The sequence below is a fragment of the Phoenix dactylifera genome, chromosome 6, assembly GCF_051530095.1.
Source record: "Phoenix dactylifera cultivar Ajwa chromosome 6, Ajwa_hap1_PhDact_Kaust_v1.1, whole genome shotgun sequence".
Classification (NCBI taxonomy): Eukaryota; Viridiplantae; Streptophyta; class Magnoliopsida; order Arecales; family Arecaceae; genus Phoenix; species Phoenix dactylifera.
In genome coordinates this window covers 30,000,375-30,017,216 of record NC_143195.1, presented here as the reverse complement: position 1 = coordinate 30,017,216, position 16,842 = coordinate 30,000,375, and the positions used below count along the sequence as shown (strand labels likewise).

At 40.0% G+C, this 16,842-nt stretch overlaps 1 protein-coding gene and 1 pseudogene across 7 annotated transcripts; both read right to left on the bottom strand.

Annotated features, from left to right (window-relative positions):
* On the bottom strand, nt 1–885 carry LOC103702785 (pectinesterase inhibitor 9 pseudogene; annotated as a pseudogene). The gene has a single exon (XR_015988016.1). The product of XR_015988016.1 is annotated as a pectinesterase inhibitor 9 pseudogene (transcript).
* Nucleotides 886–5,340: 4,455 nt separating this feature from the next.
* LOC103702786 (protein GRAVITROPIC IN THE LIGHT 1-like) lies at nt 5,341–14,080 on the bottom strand. Of its 6 annotated transcripts, XM_026802874.4 has the most exons (6): nt 13,787–14,074; nt 9,188–9,252; nt 8,975–9,022; nt 8,770–8,897; nt 8,599–8,694; nt 5,341–6,970 (listed from the first exon to the last, which is right to left on the bottom strand). In XM_026802874.4, the coding sequence occupies exons 5-6, from the start codon at nt 8,669–8,671 to the stop codon at nt 5,664–5,666; spliced, it is 1,380 nt and encodes a 459-aa protein (XP_026658675.4). In that variant the 5' UTR covers nt 8,672–8,694; nt 8,770–8,897; nt 8,975–9,022; nt 9,188–9,252; nt 13,787–14,074; the 3' UTR covers nt 5,341–5,663. The 6 variants fall into 6 exon arrangements, with proteins under 6 accessions (XP_026658675.4, XP_088579732.2, XP_008783568.4 ...); XM_088723606.2 differs by having other exon boundaries at nt 8,975–9,252; nt 13,787–14,080; XM_008785346.6 differs by lacking the exon at nt 9,188–9,252 and having other exon boundaries at nt 13,787–14,063.
* Between the last annotated feature and the right edge of the window lie 2,762 nt (nt 14,081–16,842).

The following is a 16,842-nucleotide window of genomic DNA, read 5'->3' as shown; positions in this document are numbered from 1 at the left end:
TGGGACACATCATCAGATCAAAACTTTAATTAATAATCTGATCATACTGTACAACATCACATTTCTTTCTCTCTTCTTTTTTACATTTCAGCACAAAGCATTCATTCCATTCTTACACACATGGAAACCAAGGGCGGCAACAACGAGTAGCAAATACAAACTATAGAGTAGAGACCGCGAGAAGATAGAGGTGCCGAACCGGTTCAGTTTCTCGGATCGAGGCGGTTCACGAGCGCGAGGGCGTTGCTGGTGAGCTGGGAGACCTCGACCACCTTCTTCCGGATGGCGGCCCGGACCCGGCCGCTGGCGTTCTCGGCGAGGCTATCGAGGCAGGTGGTCTGATCGGTGAGGGCGGCGCTGACCCAGGTCTGGACGTTATCGAGGTGCCACCTGAACCGGCTGCTCCGGGCCTGACCCATGCGGTGCATCTCCTGGACCGACTGGCGGAGGCGGTCCACGCCGTCCCGCATGGTCTCGAGGCAGTCCTGGACCGCGCCGGCCTCCCTGGACTTGGCGGGCTTGGTGCCGGCGGTGAGCCGGGAGACGAAGCTGGAGGCGGACCGGGCCCGGTCTGCGGTGACGGAAAGGGCGGCCAGGGCGAGCTGGCGGGGGCTCCGGCGGACCGCCGGCGCGTAGGACTCGAGGCACTCGACGCAGAGGGCCGGGTACCGTGTGGCGCCGCACGAGGCGCGGATGAAGTCGGCCGGGGCGGAGGAGGTGGAGTGGGCGGAGGTAAGCGTGCCTGCGGAGAAGCAGAGCACCAAGAAGAAGAAGAGAGGAAGTGATGAGAGAGCTCGGCTGGCGATTGCGGCTTCCATTGCTGCAGCTTCTCTTGATCTCTCCTTTCCTTTCTTTTTCTTCTCTCTCCTTGGGTTGGAAGGAGGGAGGGTGGTCTTTATATAGGCCAAGGGTGTCGGTCACGTGACTGCCCGTATGAGGGGATCCATAGTGTAATGAGAGACTACCGATCGAGTCTTCTTTAAAAAAAAAGCTTGCATGGATTGTGCGAGGGTGTATCTTGCTATTCCTCTGGATGGTGGATGATTAATTAGTAGTGCATGAGAATAATGACTTTGTTTAGTAATTTTAAAGTCATAAACAATAGATGCCATGTGGTAATGTGCTTGGTTGTACATGGACTTGTGAATCAAATGGTCTGTGGTCACCCTGGTCAACCGATTGCTTCATAGCTAGGTCGTAGTCTACGTTAAGCGTCACGTGATTGGTTGAGGTTGCCCATCAATTTGACAAATGGTCTCCCTCGCACCAATTATCTTAGCCATTTGGACCATTAAGCTTGAATCCAGCGTGATTGGTCAAATTGACAAACGATTTGATCGACATTTTTGACCTTTCGACCTACATTTAGCTAGTCAAATTCATGGTCGAGGAAGTCCTTGGTTAATCTTGCTATAAAAGATCTTATTCGGTAAAATGTCTTGACTTGGTATTGAAAAAGAAAAGAAAAGAATATATAAAAACACATGTTTAGCTTAATTGAATCTAGCGTGATTGGTCAAATTGACAAATGTTTTTGACCTTTCAGCTTACATTTAGATAGTTAAATTCATGGTCGAGGAAGTCCATGGTTAATCTTGTTATAAGAGATCTTATTCGGTAAAATGGCTTGACTCAGTATTGAAAAAGAAGAGTAAAGAATGTATAAAAGCATAAGTTTAGTTTACTTGCCTTATTTTTCAATTTTTAACTAGCTTTATGTGATTCGATCGGGGAAAAAAATGGTATAGTGTCTTTGCATTTTAAGTTGCTTTCAACTGCATGATGACACTTATCAACTACAGAAATACAATGTCTTAAAAATGCAAAAAAAATGACACAGAGTAGAAAGTTTTTTTTATTATTATTATTTATTTTTATTTTTAATGTATAAGAAAACAGGTAGGCACTCCACCGTTACCCAGATATCCCAAGGCATGCTTAAATATGCATATCTCTTGGAGGATGAGGTGCAGATAACTCATTTTTGATTCATAAGGTCATGATGCATCATGTTTTGATTTAGCTAGTTAACATTTGAATACAAAAAGAATGGATCTTGGTGCGGAAAGTCATAATTAAATGTCATGGAAACCATGATGGTCCACTAAATGGACAATCTATCTCTATCTCCAAGCCTAAAAGGAGTTAAACCTCATCTTGGTGGTCAAAGCATCTGATGCTGATGAGAAAATGGGGAGCAGATAACATGCGACCCAGCTTGAAGGAACTGCAAACAAGCAATATAAATTGCCCAACCTTCTCGTTCATAGATATCTACTCTCCTTTGGAAAATGGACGTGGGGAGCTTGAAATGGGATACGACTTTGTTGAGTTCAATATAAAAAAACATCATATCTTTGTATAGATTTCACAGCTACCACCGACACCCCCGGCAACTAAATCCCTGAGAATTGATTCGCCAATAGAATATTCTACAACGATAGCGTATTCACATGCAAATTTTGTGATTATTGTTATTAAATTATATGTTATAATAATAGAACATTTTATTAAACAAGAAAAGGTGGAGTTTTGGAGACAGGCTTTTACTCTACGCTGAGCAGTATCACGAGGATGCTGGTGTTCTTTATTCTCGATGTCTGGCTCCCGGGCTGGGCTTTTCCTGGCAGGGAATGGACGAGTACATAGTGGTTTGCTTTGCTTTAGGGGCATGGTTTCACCTTTGCCGAGTTTGGAAGGGCATATCTTTGCCCCCTTGAGGGGCAAAAGACCATCTAGATCTAGTCCTTTCTCCTCATATTTCCTCTACCTTGTAAGTCTATCTTATAAGGCACCATTTTCCCATTAAAAAAAGTCTAGTTTATAAGATATAGACATGTTTTCTTTGTTTTTTTTTTATAAAAAAAGTTTTCAAAATCTTTCTACCATATAGCTGTAGCTTTCTCCATTATTGAGTATAGATCCTTGGCTTATATCCTACAACTGAATTGGCTTGGCTATGTATTCTTCTGAAGGATCCAAATGTCTTTCTAAGAACTTCTCCTGTATTTTGGTGTGACAGTCTCACCGCAGTATCATTCGTCTCCAATCAAATATACCATGCGGGCACCAAACGCAATGAAGTGGATTACCATTACATTCTATACGTCACATCTTTTGACCAACTTGAGGATATTTTTACAGAAGTGACAAACACTGGACTGGTCCAAGCTCCAAGCTTCTTTAAAGCTAACGAAGTCGAGTCCAGGGCTTCTTTGGAAACTGAACAATTAGCTACTTTTAGAAGTTTTCCCATGAGCAATCCAACATAACAGGAAAAGAAATCTGGCTTTATATGAATTGTTTTTTTATCTCTCGATGTCTTTCCTTCTGTAAGATGTCAATGATAAAAGCTAATTGAAAATTTATGTGGATGGGTTTTATCATTCAAATTTTTATTGATCGATGATAAAATCTTTTCATATATGGCAGGATTCTTTCATTAATAGAATCTGTGGACAAATTATGTTAATTACAAGATCTCTTTAAATATGATTGAATAAAGATTCTCTTCTCTCTCTCTCTCTCACCCACACACACAGGCACGCAAGAAGAGCTTTCAACCATATTCCTCGCATCTAAACGTAGGAAAATAAAGCAGCAAAGCTATATGACAAGCCTACCAACTAATACTTCTCCATCGAGGATCAGGGGAGATTCAGACTCTTTGAAACCACAATTATGCCAAAAATTCTTGCAAAGAAATGAAAGATGATTGCTTGGGGAATGATGGCGAGGATGGGGAAATTTAAAATCTCGACCATCTAATTATTGACATGGATAGACGGCTCAGAAAAATTAAAAGCTTCCCAACCATATCCCTTACTTTAATTTTAATGCTCTTCTTTTAAGAGAAGAAGCTAAATCTTAACATTGTTTATTGGGTAGAACATCTTTGTGTCCCTCTCAAGCATATTGCATAGTTCAAAAAGTTTTATTCTTCACGAATCTACATACGTAACCACTGAGGAGGGGCAGAATTTTCCAACCTTTGGCAATTAGATCCATATGATAAACTTCCCTTGGGGTCCTAAAGTGACTGTATCTGAAGACCCCTCTCAGAATGTGGAGTTCATGATTGACACAAAGATGCCTCCCAACTCTTTCCCCCATAAACTTTATCCTATCCTATCAACTTTATCAAAGTCTACAGACCATCTAATCTAATTTTATTTTGAGTCACAAAGTGCAGAACTTCTTAGCTTTCACTCTCTCTATCCCCTAATCTCATTTTACTTTTGACCACTATATCAGACACAATGATAACCTTTTAGATGGACTGATGGAGAAGCTTTGTGCGCATATGTGGGGTGATTAATCCAATGCAACTAATGACAGTTTCAAGCTCATGAGTCATTAGTTTGGAAACAAGTTCGAACCAATCCCCTAACTTTCCTCTCCATAGCCGTTACATGGGTGTTGTGGAATAACTCCTGGCCAGGTAGTAAGAGTAGCTCCACAATGGCACCCTCAACTTGTTTCTTTAGAATCAATAGTTCGGAAGCCATTTATAACATAATACAATACAATTGCCGACCATTACTGTTAAATTAACGTAATGAGTAATACAGCTAAATGTTGACCAACAATTCTTGGTATATATAATCCCACCATCCCATGAGCCATTAGAACTTGCATTTGCTCCATTTTATTTTTTATATGTGGCCACCTGGATTGCCGTGCACCTTCTTCCGTGGTGCTTAAACTACTAGAAACATTCAACTTAAAGCTAGCAGTAATCTATTCACATATTCTCGAGGAAACAACCATGAAGATATTCCCACTAAGGTCTGGGATTGATTACTTTATCTTTACGAGATTCTACGTGACCTCAATAAAGATAAGAATCATGATGATCTTCAAATGCTTGGTTCTAAAATGAGGAGCACTCATGGTTCTAAAATGCCTGTCACACCAAGCTGCATGAAGTAGAATACCAATTAAAAAATATTTGGAGTTCTCAACCCATAGTTCCTCTAACTAAAACAAGTAGCAAACCTGTCCAGTGGTAGGTACTCCCAGAGCCAGCCATGTATGTGCATCCACGTTTATAAATGCGCATTTCAAAAAATTACAGGTCACACAACCCACTCCATAATATTCACATAAGCAAGGCAGGGACAGAAGTGAGAATCAACAACCACCGAGCAATGAAACCTATTAAATCAAATGCTATAATTATCATCAACCTGAATAGCATAATGAAAATCAAATGCTAGAAAACAACCAAAGAGGAAGGAAAGAAATAAGACTACTCAAGTTAGATGTTCAGGGCTTGCACGATATCCAGACCGATACTATAAACATGAACAAGTTTATATGGTAATCCTCATCGCAGCGTTTGGAAAGCAAGTATCAAATAAGTCCACTGATTTAGCATACAATACAGATATTTAACAAACGGTGCTCAACTTATATCTACAATTACTATCTTGCACCGAGTACAATACCAATTGTAACTAGCATACAGCAATAAATCCTTCAATATTTTCAATTTACTTTCACAGGCATGCTACAGGTCCCAGATCCTTTTAATTTTCTCATAACCCTTAAATTTACAGTTACAGACGAACAACAAAACAAACCATTGACTTTAGCTATCGAACAACAGAGATAGATGATGATTCCCACTTCAGCAAGAACCTCCCAAAATGTATCAATCTTCATTCAGCACACTCAACACCTGAAAGGTACACCTGGGACTGTATAACACTCCCCCCAATCATAAAACCTGGCATCACCATAAGCCCAACTTTAGGTCTTTGATCTCCCTCGCCCAAAATAATGTTTTTCACCACACTTTCCATATGAACCTCCGAGAACTCACTCCCATTTCTCACCTGAAAAACCCTAACTTTGGGATCAAAGGAATATGCCAATCTGTGCAACGTCCAAATTGACTTTGCTAACTTCAGAAATGCCTGGTAGAAAGGTGTCCTAGGATGCCCACCACTCATCACATAGTTCCTCTGATCCAGATTACCAAAGAAAGATCCCTCCATCTTCGGGTGCACAACCATCAAGTACTTCATCCTGCAAAATTTTCCAAAAACTGAATCTGGGTTTTGGCTCAATATATCCAATGGATCCATGGCTCTTACAGCAAGAAATTGATGGAAGAAACCCTCATTAGAAATTGCAAGATTGCCTGCCTCAACAGAGAAACTCTCTTCATGGAATCCACTGAACATTCTCTGGCAAATATGAGACTCAAATGCGTACTTTTTGTGTGACCTTCTTGCATAGACAACTGCTGGTTCAATTGCATTGGCTGCTGCATCAAGGTCCCACCCCGCTGCTTTCATCATGTTAATTAAGGGCTTTGAGAAATCATGAATGGATTTGTATGCAGTATCAACAGCAGAAGAGAACAAGTTTGGGGTCAATTCAACAGAGAAGTAGTTATTTTCTTCTTCAGAGTCCTCAGGTTCCTTGGAAAGCAAACCCCTCTGCTTGAGTTTCTTCTCAAGTTTCATCTTTCTCTGAGTTGACTCCTGAATTTGTTGCTGCAATTGAACAACCTCAGAGTCTCTCGTCTGAATCTGCGACTGAAATTTTTTTACCATGACCTCATAAGTTTTTAACAGGCTTTGCTGCTCTTGTATTTCCGCAACTAGACGTGAATCTTGTGGTGTTGCTGATGTGAGCTTGCGGTGGTTTTTATCCCTATAGGAATGCTTGAGTTCAGACAGCTTCATGAGCTCCTCTATAACAAGCTTATCAGCAGCTTGAATCTTGTCTGGGTCATAGGGAGTATGAGCCTCCTGGAGTTGAATATATGCTGCTTTCAGGGAGGAAATGTTATTAAAAATCTTTGATATGAGGGCCTCCATGGAGTCCTTATTCTGATTCACACTCTCATCCATTGGTTGAGGATAAACCTTCTGATTGTTGTTATCGTGGTTCTGCATTTCCTTGGGTCCTGTTTTTAGCATAACTTCCCCGTAGGAGCAGCTGTTCCAGGGAATTTCTGCCAGATGACCAACCAGGTGTAAGCTGTATAATTCCTTGTACGTAATTTAATAATTTAGAAAAGGATCTTTGTCACTAATTTTAGCACAATCGTATATATAGCATTTTTCTATTAACATCTCAAGCAATAAGACACCTGTAACAGAAACTTATGATCATATTGTATTATCAACTGATCTATCATGCCAAAACTTGAGGACAACAATAACGTGTCCTTGAAAACCTTTCCAACACCAAATGTCAGCAGAATAAATCTATGAAAACTTAACATTGCTTAAATTGTATATCCTGTGCAAATGCCAGTTATAAGGTACTGGACAGCATGGATAAAATCATGGGTGAGATATAGAATAAAAGACTTCCAAGATAGTGAGATTGAGAATGGACAAAATAGATATTAAAAAACATAAGATGGTAAATTTGATTGATAAATTATCATGTGCTCACCAAAATTCATTTGGCTCAAAGATACAACAGGTTCAACGAGGCTCTATAAACTTTATTGTCCATTGAACATGGCCCAGGTAAAGGGATCCCTACTTCACCAGAATTCGAAGTACAAAGCCATGAATGAAGTCTTTTCCCATTTATAAGGCCAACCATTATAATAGGTCAAGCATAGACCAGTCCTAAAAAAAATTTTGATGTCATTATTCCGATGCCCAACCATAACTCTTAGGATGCTAGTTGGTGTGAAGGGTGGCATAACTTATGGTTTTCCCTAAATTTGTAAAGACTTTAAATGAGAAGAACACAAGTTTTGAAATTCAAAACTACATCCATCTCTAAGGCATGAAGTCTAAACCAAAATTGATGGAAGCGCAATCCCAGAAACAACATATGCAGATTCCTAAGTCCACTAACACAGAAAATGATCAGTTTGGTTTTTGAAATGCAAACACGAAGGGGACTTATTCTCCGGGGCAAATTAGCAAATACCGATACATGATGCCGCACCTTTGTCTGTAACAAAAGGGCTAAATCAGGGTTATATCCTACCACTCCAACAACTGGTAGAGAAATTTTGGCAAATGACAAGTGGACAGCTAACGGAAAATGCAAAATCTCATCTGTCACATGAAAATTTCAGTTAATTTTACAATACATATCCTTAAATCCCACCCAATTGGATTCATTTCCAGCTATAATTAATATTTTATGCATTATATAAAGATCCATTTAAGAGTTTGTATAGCTTTTTTTTATAAAATACCAAGATTATACTTTAGTTGGTATCAACTCGATCATAAAAGTTCAGCTTGCATGCAGTCCCAAAAAATCCAAGAGGTCAAGAGTTAGTCCTCTTCTCAAATTTATATAATCAATTCCCCAAACTATTCACTTTTTTTTTAAATATGTAATTGTTACTCGGTTTAGTTATCTTTAGAGCTAACAGTTGGAAAAGATGGTAGTTAATTTTACAAGCCGTGTGCTTTGAACGCACAAAAAATTAGCACGAATGTCCAATGTGTGACAGCCAATGCATGAATGCCTGTCACTGTTGATATATACTTCAGATGTAACGAGAGTAATATATAATACCAAACATGATGATATACATCTCTGTCATGAATACAACATGCACTAACACACATATCCCTATTCAGAGTGAGGATAAGTGTCAACCTGCAGAAAGAAACAATAGTGACAAAGATGCTTGCACAACCAGCTCCTCCCCGCTATGATCACCCGGCGTCATTAACTAATCACCCCACTGCTAATCTATAAGGTAAAAGTGAGGCTGAAAATAATTTTAATGGAAAACTATGCCATAGATTGCTTATAGTTTCAACTGACCAGGTAATGGGGGCAGGGCACACTCAATAAGGGGTTTCAAACTATCATTTAGCAATCCCAACCTCTGTTGTCCCAGCATCTAAATTAGCTTGCTAAAACTTTGGTCTCCACAGGCACTGAGTTCACATCTGCAAGTTCCATGCAAGAACCCTTTACTAATCATTCTCCTCTCGAAAACTTAATAGGCACCTTTTCTAGAGCTTACCTTTTTGTTCTGCAGTTGCTATTTTTGAGAAGCAGGTTTATGAGTTTCCTGTGGTGGAAAACGAAACACATTGGTGAATTGAATAAACCCTTGAAATCTACAACAAAAATGAATAAACATGACATTTGTCATGGTGTCAAAGTCTTATGTTTTCAACACTCAAGTTCCACATCCTCTATTTCATCAGCTTCTACAGTTTGCACAATGTTCAACCTTGTCCTCTGTTCCAGCCAACATCTCTTCCTCAGCTAGCACATGTTAATCCATATCGGACTGACCTGCCATTTGAGCAAGACTGGGCATCACTTATGGTCGCAATACCTCTTCGAGCCCACTCATGATGCACCCAAAATAGGAAGCAATGAGAATGGTCTGCAAAGATCCTTAAGATTACCGTTGCAGCTTAAGTTTTAGCTAAGAGAGAGAGCTGGTTACAATGTTATATGGTGGAGCCACGATACTGCATCGGAACTAGCCTACTAAAGGGGCAACTTCCATGACAATTAACAATTATATCACAAAAACTATAATTCTTCCAGCATTTGGCATATTTGTAGAATATATAACATCTACTAGCTACATAAATTTGTCAGCAATTTGTACTTCAGCACACACTGACTGGTGAATCTTTTCTCAAGCAAGAATAGGAAGAAGATTTATCATGCCTCAGAAATTTTGATAAATTTCCATCTATCAGAATACTACTCGTATATTGATTTTGTTGAACATTAACTCCACTTCTAAATATACTCCATGATTTTTCACTCACTTTCTCATAACATACTGCTTACACACAACTTCTGAAGTTAGGGAACTCCGACTAGCTTCTTTTGTTTTCCCCTTATAGACAATTGTTAGGCACGAAATACTGCCAGTAGTTATCTATTTACAAGCCATGTTACATGGGTCTGACTAGAAGTGTCAGGCACAAGTATGTCTAGAAGTTGAATCCATGAGAACCCAGATATTAGGAAAACTTGCATCAACAAAAAAGAATTCAAAAATTAAATTAAGGGGACTTCCAAGTGCAACTCCATAATTCTGCACTTGTTTAGTTGATAGCACTAAGGGTAGTCAACTGAAAAAACTACTTTTGTATTGCAAGATAATAGCATAACCCTCCGTTTGCCACAATGCATTCTTGATGATCGTAGACCATATTTAAATAAACAAAACTCAGAGAGTGCTCGAAGTCACAAGGCTTCCTCTGATAGATACAATCATTCTTCAGTACATATACACATCAGCTCTCTCCAAATTCTGAATATTGTTCAAAAAGAGGTATCTATCAATTCTTACCCAAAAAAACAAGTGACAAACAAATATAATTGAAAATACTGTAACTGTTGATGTGACAGTAAGCATGTATCAAAACCCCATTCTTCAAAGGGCAATGCTGAGAAAAACGCCTAATTAGAACATTCACCACCATTATTTTCCATACTGCCGATGGAAAGCACACGATGCCTTCATCCTTCATGTGGTTCACTCAGGGATAACTGTGGTTTCATGACAAAGAAAACCCATCTCCTACTCTCTCTCCTTGTTCTTCCTTTCCCTCCCCTAGTAGAGATGGTAAATCCCTCTCTCCCATGCAAAACAGCAGCAACATCAATAAAGAATAGGTAGCATATGTTGCAGAAAAAATGGTAATAGTGACACTGAGTCAAGCAACTTCTACTCCATCCCACGCCCACCTCTTTCATCTCTCTGTTAAGGTGAAAAGCATGTCAACTTAGGTCAGGCTTGTGTAGAAAAGTAAGGATAGACTATCCAGCCCTCAAAGCTTGCACTAGCACCTAGATGATGTTATCAACATGCATATCTTCACCAGCTAGTCAAGATAACATAGCTTGAAAGTTCTTGTCGAGAACAAACTGATGAAGCCCAACCATTTATTAGCACGAGACAAAATATACTAACAACTATTTGAGATGGCATGAGCTTACCTGCATCGCCTACGACAAGGTATGACAATGATAACCTTCACTAGGGATAGCTTAAACCATATGTTATACATACATATCCAATAGCATTGACCACCCACAAGACAACAAAACAAATATATCTCCATCTTTCATGTTGAAAGAATATTCTTTATTTCAGCATACTATATGTTTGAGCTCATACAAAAACACTAACCTTCCACAAGAACTAGAAATCAGTCAGAGTATGTATATAAAATTTCAAAAATTAGCATATTAATGTTTCATATTAGATAACATACTATGATTAATAGCCAGCAAATATGAATGATGAGATACCAAATTAACAAAAAGAGAAACTAAAGAAGCTCAATTAAAAGCACAAATTTAAATCTAAATGTCGATACAAGATGGAAAGTCTAGCCACAGAGACCTACCAATCTATCCAATCATGCATGCCTTCTACTATAAAGAATGAAAGTCTTTATGAGGGCACTGGCAAAAGACATGTCCTAAATTTTATGTATTTCCTTTTTTCAATAAAAGAAATTCAATTACAGTGAATCTCTCTCTCTCTCTCTCTCTCTCTCTATGTGTGTGTGTGTGTGTGTATTATATACGAATACAATCCTTCTTATAAAAAAGCCCTTTTTGATTCTATCATCTCAGTGCAACGAGGAGTGTATTTATGAGTTCACACAAAAAAGATCTCATGGGCGAAAAATCTACTTCCAAACAAATTTGCTTGATAAGAGATAGAATCATAATGATAAAGCATTCCTTTCTCTCGAATTAATCATGTGTTTTGCACACAACCATTAACTTTTGCATCAGATAATAAGATCATAGACATGCCAATCACCTACTGGATCACCAACTTATCACAGAAAATTTATCTTGAATTTGTCGAGCACAATATATACATATATGTGTGCATGTATGTATCCATACATTTTGCACACATTTAACTTAGAAAGGGTAAATAATATAATTGAAAATGATCTTGACTTCCCTGCACCACTCCCTATTTGTGGACTGCCATGAAAAGATTCCTTGATTACAAACACTAATATCAATTAGAGTAATAATTCAACCACTTGCTGCATAGACTTAAGCAGACATCCTTTAATTTCTTTATGATCTAGTGTCCCTAAATGAAAGGAAAGTAAAGAAACTTCCAACAAGCAATTGCACTTCCGACCAAGATTTTAAATACCAGTAGCCGTAGGATGGCAAGGCATCTTAACTTCCTAAGTATCCGGATCTAGGTGACCATGTATGACTAGTTGAGAAATAGATGGGCCAAAACATCCAACTTCCCAACTATTGGTAAGCAGGGCATCCCATTACATGGAAAAAATGGGATAGCCCGGCCCCATGATATTAAAAACTTTACTTTCAGTTGTATTTGTTCATTGATACTACTCAAGCCACAACTGCCAACTCAAATGATAGCAGAGGCAGTTTGAACAACCATCAGAATGTCTGGTGATGTTTTTAAGATCAACTTTCTTTCACCTACCTTCATTTCCATGGTTCTACATTCTTCTTACATCGATAGCCGACTGAACATTTTCTATTTCAAATCCCTCTTTTTCCCGATGCATGTAATCTTAGTCTTTAGTATACCTTTAAATGAAAACCAAAGATTGTCGAAGTCAATACTAGCCATCTTCGTATCATCATTGGGAAGTTAGATTTCTTTTCAACAAATGTTTGAAAAATTTGTATAACCCATCCTCCCAAAACATGTCCTTGGATCTTACTCTATCATTATTTGAAAAACAGCATGAACCATTCCCCTCCAAAACATGTTCCCAGTCCTTACTCCATCGTTATAATTTTCCTCAGATAGATTATTTTTTTTCAAATTCTGTAGCAGCTAGCAGTGGACCTGCTAGTTCCTTAAGTCTCAAACAAATGCAGAACCAAAAGGATAAAAGCACCAAACAAGTTCATGATCCCAAACTGGATTTAAAATACAGTTTGAGCTCAACCGTGCACTTGTCATCCTACTGTGAAATTACAAAAATCCATTATCTCTTGGCATAATCATAACTAAAGCACTTTATCAAAGCCACTTTCCATCTCAAGCACACAGAGACTAACAGAGGTCCAATCATCTTAATCAATACTCCCTTCACCAAGGGTTCGTGAGGACCATAGACTCTACCCACTTAGTCTCACCAACTTTCCAAGAATCACACCACTATTACTCTCAACCATACAAGAGTATCCACCTCTGCAGTATAAAATGAATAATACTGACCAAGAAAAGCACATACTAAAACTTTTCCATTCTTTCTCCGTGCTTTGCTACAGCTTTGCTTCATCTTGATGTATCCCACATTACCATTTTTCTATTCCACCGTCCAAACCCATAATAATCAACAATGGAACCTTCATTCTTTAACTATTATCTGCCTCACCAATCAAACATGTCCCATAGTTGCACATTCCGCAGCGAGAGGAAGATTTGACATACAATCAAGACTGGAATTTAGCAATGAACCGGCACAATTGATGCTTATTTTATAGCACATTTTGGATTGGAACTAAGGATTTATGCTGAAGGCTCGGACGCTGACCAAGAGTTATCTTGATCTAGACCTCATTCTCTAGTTACAGTTCTAGACAGAATATAAGATAGTCCTGCTAACAAAAACTTTAGGTTTAACCTTGCCTAGGAATCAACGGCAAGCATCTATTAAAACGGGATGCAAAAGCACTCATTGGGTTTTCCAATTCAAAACAACCCACCAAAAATTTGAACAGAAACTACGGAAAAAAGAAATATTGTAAGTAAACAATGTGATGAAACACTGAGCAAAATTGAAGAAACTGATGAAAAGAGAGAAACAAAGAAAATTGTTTAGAGAAATCTTACGGATAGGCTGTTGATGGGCTTCAAAATAGGATTTTTAGGAGATTCTTCGGCTGAGAAGGAGGAGGGGTCTCCACCGCGCTACGCCGGCCAAAGCGGGATTCTCTTAGCGAGAAGAAGGTGAGAAGGGAGAAGGGCGGCGCTACGCCGGACGGCGGCGGTGACGGCCGTGGGCGGCGAAGGCTCCGGCGGAGATCGCTTCTAGGGTTTAGCTATAACAACGAGGAATGCGGACAAGAAAGAGAGTCTTGTCACCGACTCACGGTAAGGGTTAGTGGCCGAACTTGGGACTGGACCGTGGGTCTCCGGTTTCTCATTACGAAAGTGGTGTTGGGCACGTGGGATGCACGTGAGTGAGAGCTGGCTGTTTTTCTTTTTTCTTTTTTTTTTGATCGCTGAGAGACGGATGAGATCCGATTTGACTTTACAGGAATTTCGGAATTGTATACGTGATTGATGGGTGCACCCCAACTACGAGTTGGTGCACTTTATCAAAAAAAAAACAAAAAAAGAAGGGAGGTTAGGGCAGCTTTTGTTTTTCTTCTTCTATTTTGCATTGCAAGGTTTTAAGTCATGCAATCTATGGTTACTGTAGCTCCCACTAGAACTATTATTAATCATTAAAATAATTATAAAGGTTTTTAGTTATCTTTTCAATGGAAAATAGCATTTTGAACTTTCAATATTCAAACAATAATTATTATAAATATTATATACTGATATTAAATAAAGATTAATAGGAAATAATAAAAAAAATATTATTATCTATCCCTTCACTTTATATTGAGTAAAAGATATTATTATTTTTAAATTATACAATCAATTTTGGAGAGCGGGCGAATCTCCAGCGGTGTCAGAGAAGAACCAAGGGTCACCGAAGCCAGAGGTACAATTGCTGGGAAAGACACCAACGCTTAGGCGGAGAGGGGGTGGCAGACGGCTCCCGCTCACCCGGGTCCCATCCATTCCTAACCTCCGGCTCAGGCACCTTGGATGTGTAAGGCCCATCCACCTAGGTATTTCGATCCATGCCACTGAGCCAGCTCGAGTCCGCCGAGCATAGGCCCACTCCCACTAACCCTATTGCTGGGCTCCTGGCCCTCTTATTTGAATGGCCCAGGCTTAATTCCACCATCGCTATCTTTGGGCTGGCCTACACAGTGCCCGGCCCAACTCTGCCTGAGTTGTCAGCCGAGTCAACCAACTCATTCAGTGGGTCAAAGCTCGACCGGGCTCGACAGCTTCCCTGAGTCACCCCAGATCCAGTGCTCGAGTCGGCTCCCTTGTCAGTCTGTTGGTCCTTTGAGGGTGATCATTACCACGCACCCATCCGAGTTCAACGACGAACCAGGGGAGCTCAGACGGTTAGGGAGGAGCACGGCCGTAAAAACAACGATTCCGAGGTTGACTCAGTTGTCTTCCCCTGCCGCAGTGGTCCCTTCACAGCTTATGACGGTCGAATCTTCGTAGCCGCCAACCAAGTGCCAAATATCGGTCTCCGAGCCATTTCATCGAAATTGGAATTCAGCTCGCCGTCGCCCCCCTCCCCTTGGGCCCCAAATATCCACCCGTCTCTACCACCATGGGAGCCGGGGACCGCGTCCGATCCTGCACATCCTCTGTCACGACCCCCGCCCCGTTCCCGGCGGGCCGCCGCGACGGTCCTAGGGTGCGGGTAGGCATAAGGCCACCAGCCACCGCGTAGAACCCTACTACCTATCAATCATCAATAAATCTTGAAAAATTTGGCATGATGCATGCACAAAATGATCACTTTTCCTATAGTGACCTGTCAGGATTATCTCAATACATACAACACACTACCTGTCAGAGCAGCAATCACATAATCCGTCACATAATGAACCTGGACAATATATATCAATACATTATCTCAGGCATATAACTCATCTGCACACATATATATATACCTGCTTCCTAATCCATCCATGGTCAAACCCATATCCACAACAGGATCTATGACTGTAACTATGCACTATATACAATAGAAGGTTTATAATACACCAAAAGGTATAAACCTCTATCTACATTATACTATACTATACTATGGAGCGGCACAGCTAGCAGGCAACCACTAATCCTGCTCCTCTCTATACAATACCTGCCCTGCAATCAAAAACACCAAACTGGGGAGTGAGTATATAAATACTCAGTGAGTGGAGTAGAGAGTACTATGCACATGAGACAAGATATAATCATGGCTCGAGGTGAAATCTCAAGATCAATAACAAGATGAACATGAACTCAACATAAAGAATATGGAGTAAATCATCAATATCACCACAATCACAATCAACTTATCTGAAGCATATATGGAATAATCGAGTAAACATATATACTACTCATGAATATGCTCAACAGATCATAATGCTGGAACATACAAATCAGGTGTCAATATGCTGAATCATCAACAAGACAGCTATTGGGAGGTGGGTTTTACGCCCCAGGCGAACCAGCAACAACTCCCTACTGTCACATGCATATGCAGAATAAGACACCATACCAATAATATAAGTGCAAGCCAGTATCCAGAACAGAAATCCATCTCACATCTACATACTAAACGGCACCTCGCGGGAATTCTACATCCGCGGAAAGCCATACTGCACCTCGCGGGGTCTTACTATGCCCGGCGGCAAGCAGAATATAAGTCGTAGGACTGGCCAATCCTACGCCTAGGGCCGTGTCCCCCCTAGGAAGGGACTGGGCTCCGCCCACCCAGAAGGCTACTATGTGCACAAAGGCCGATGTTCAACCCCATCGACTATAGGTGTCCTGCAGATACTGTCAAGCCATGCATGAATGCCATAATGCACCCTCCCAATACTCTACTAAAAAGGAGTATAATCAAGACTACCACTCACTCGATCATGACCCAATCATAAACTAACATCAGGTTTGGGAGTGAGGGGTCAAGGGTGTGCAATGCAACTCAATATACCACTGAAATGGGCTCTACAAATTTTTGAAATAGAGGAAATGAAATCAATTTACAAAAGAAGTCATTTCACAATTCAGATCCAATTTAATTACTCATAAAG

Coding starts and splice junctions, on each gene's coding strand:
- LOC103702786 (XM_088723606.2), bottom strand. CDS start 8,671: ATGACGCCGGGTGATCATAGCGGGGAGGAGCTGGTTGTGCAAGCATCT. Junction 6,971..8,598: donor ACTATTGTTTCTTTCTGCAG/GTTGACACTTAT, acceptor GTCATCTGGCAG/AAATTCCCTGGAACAGCTGC.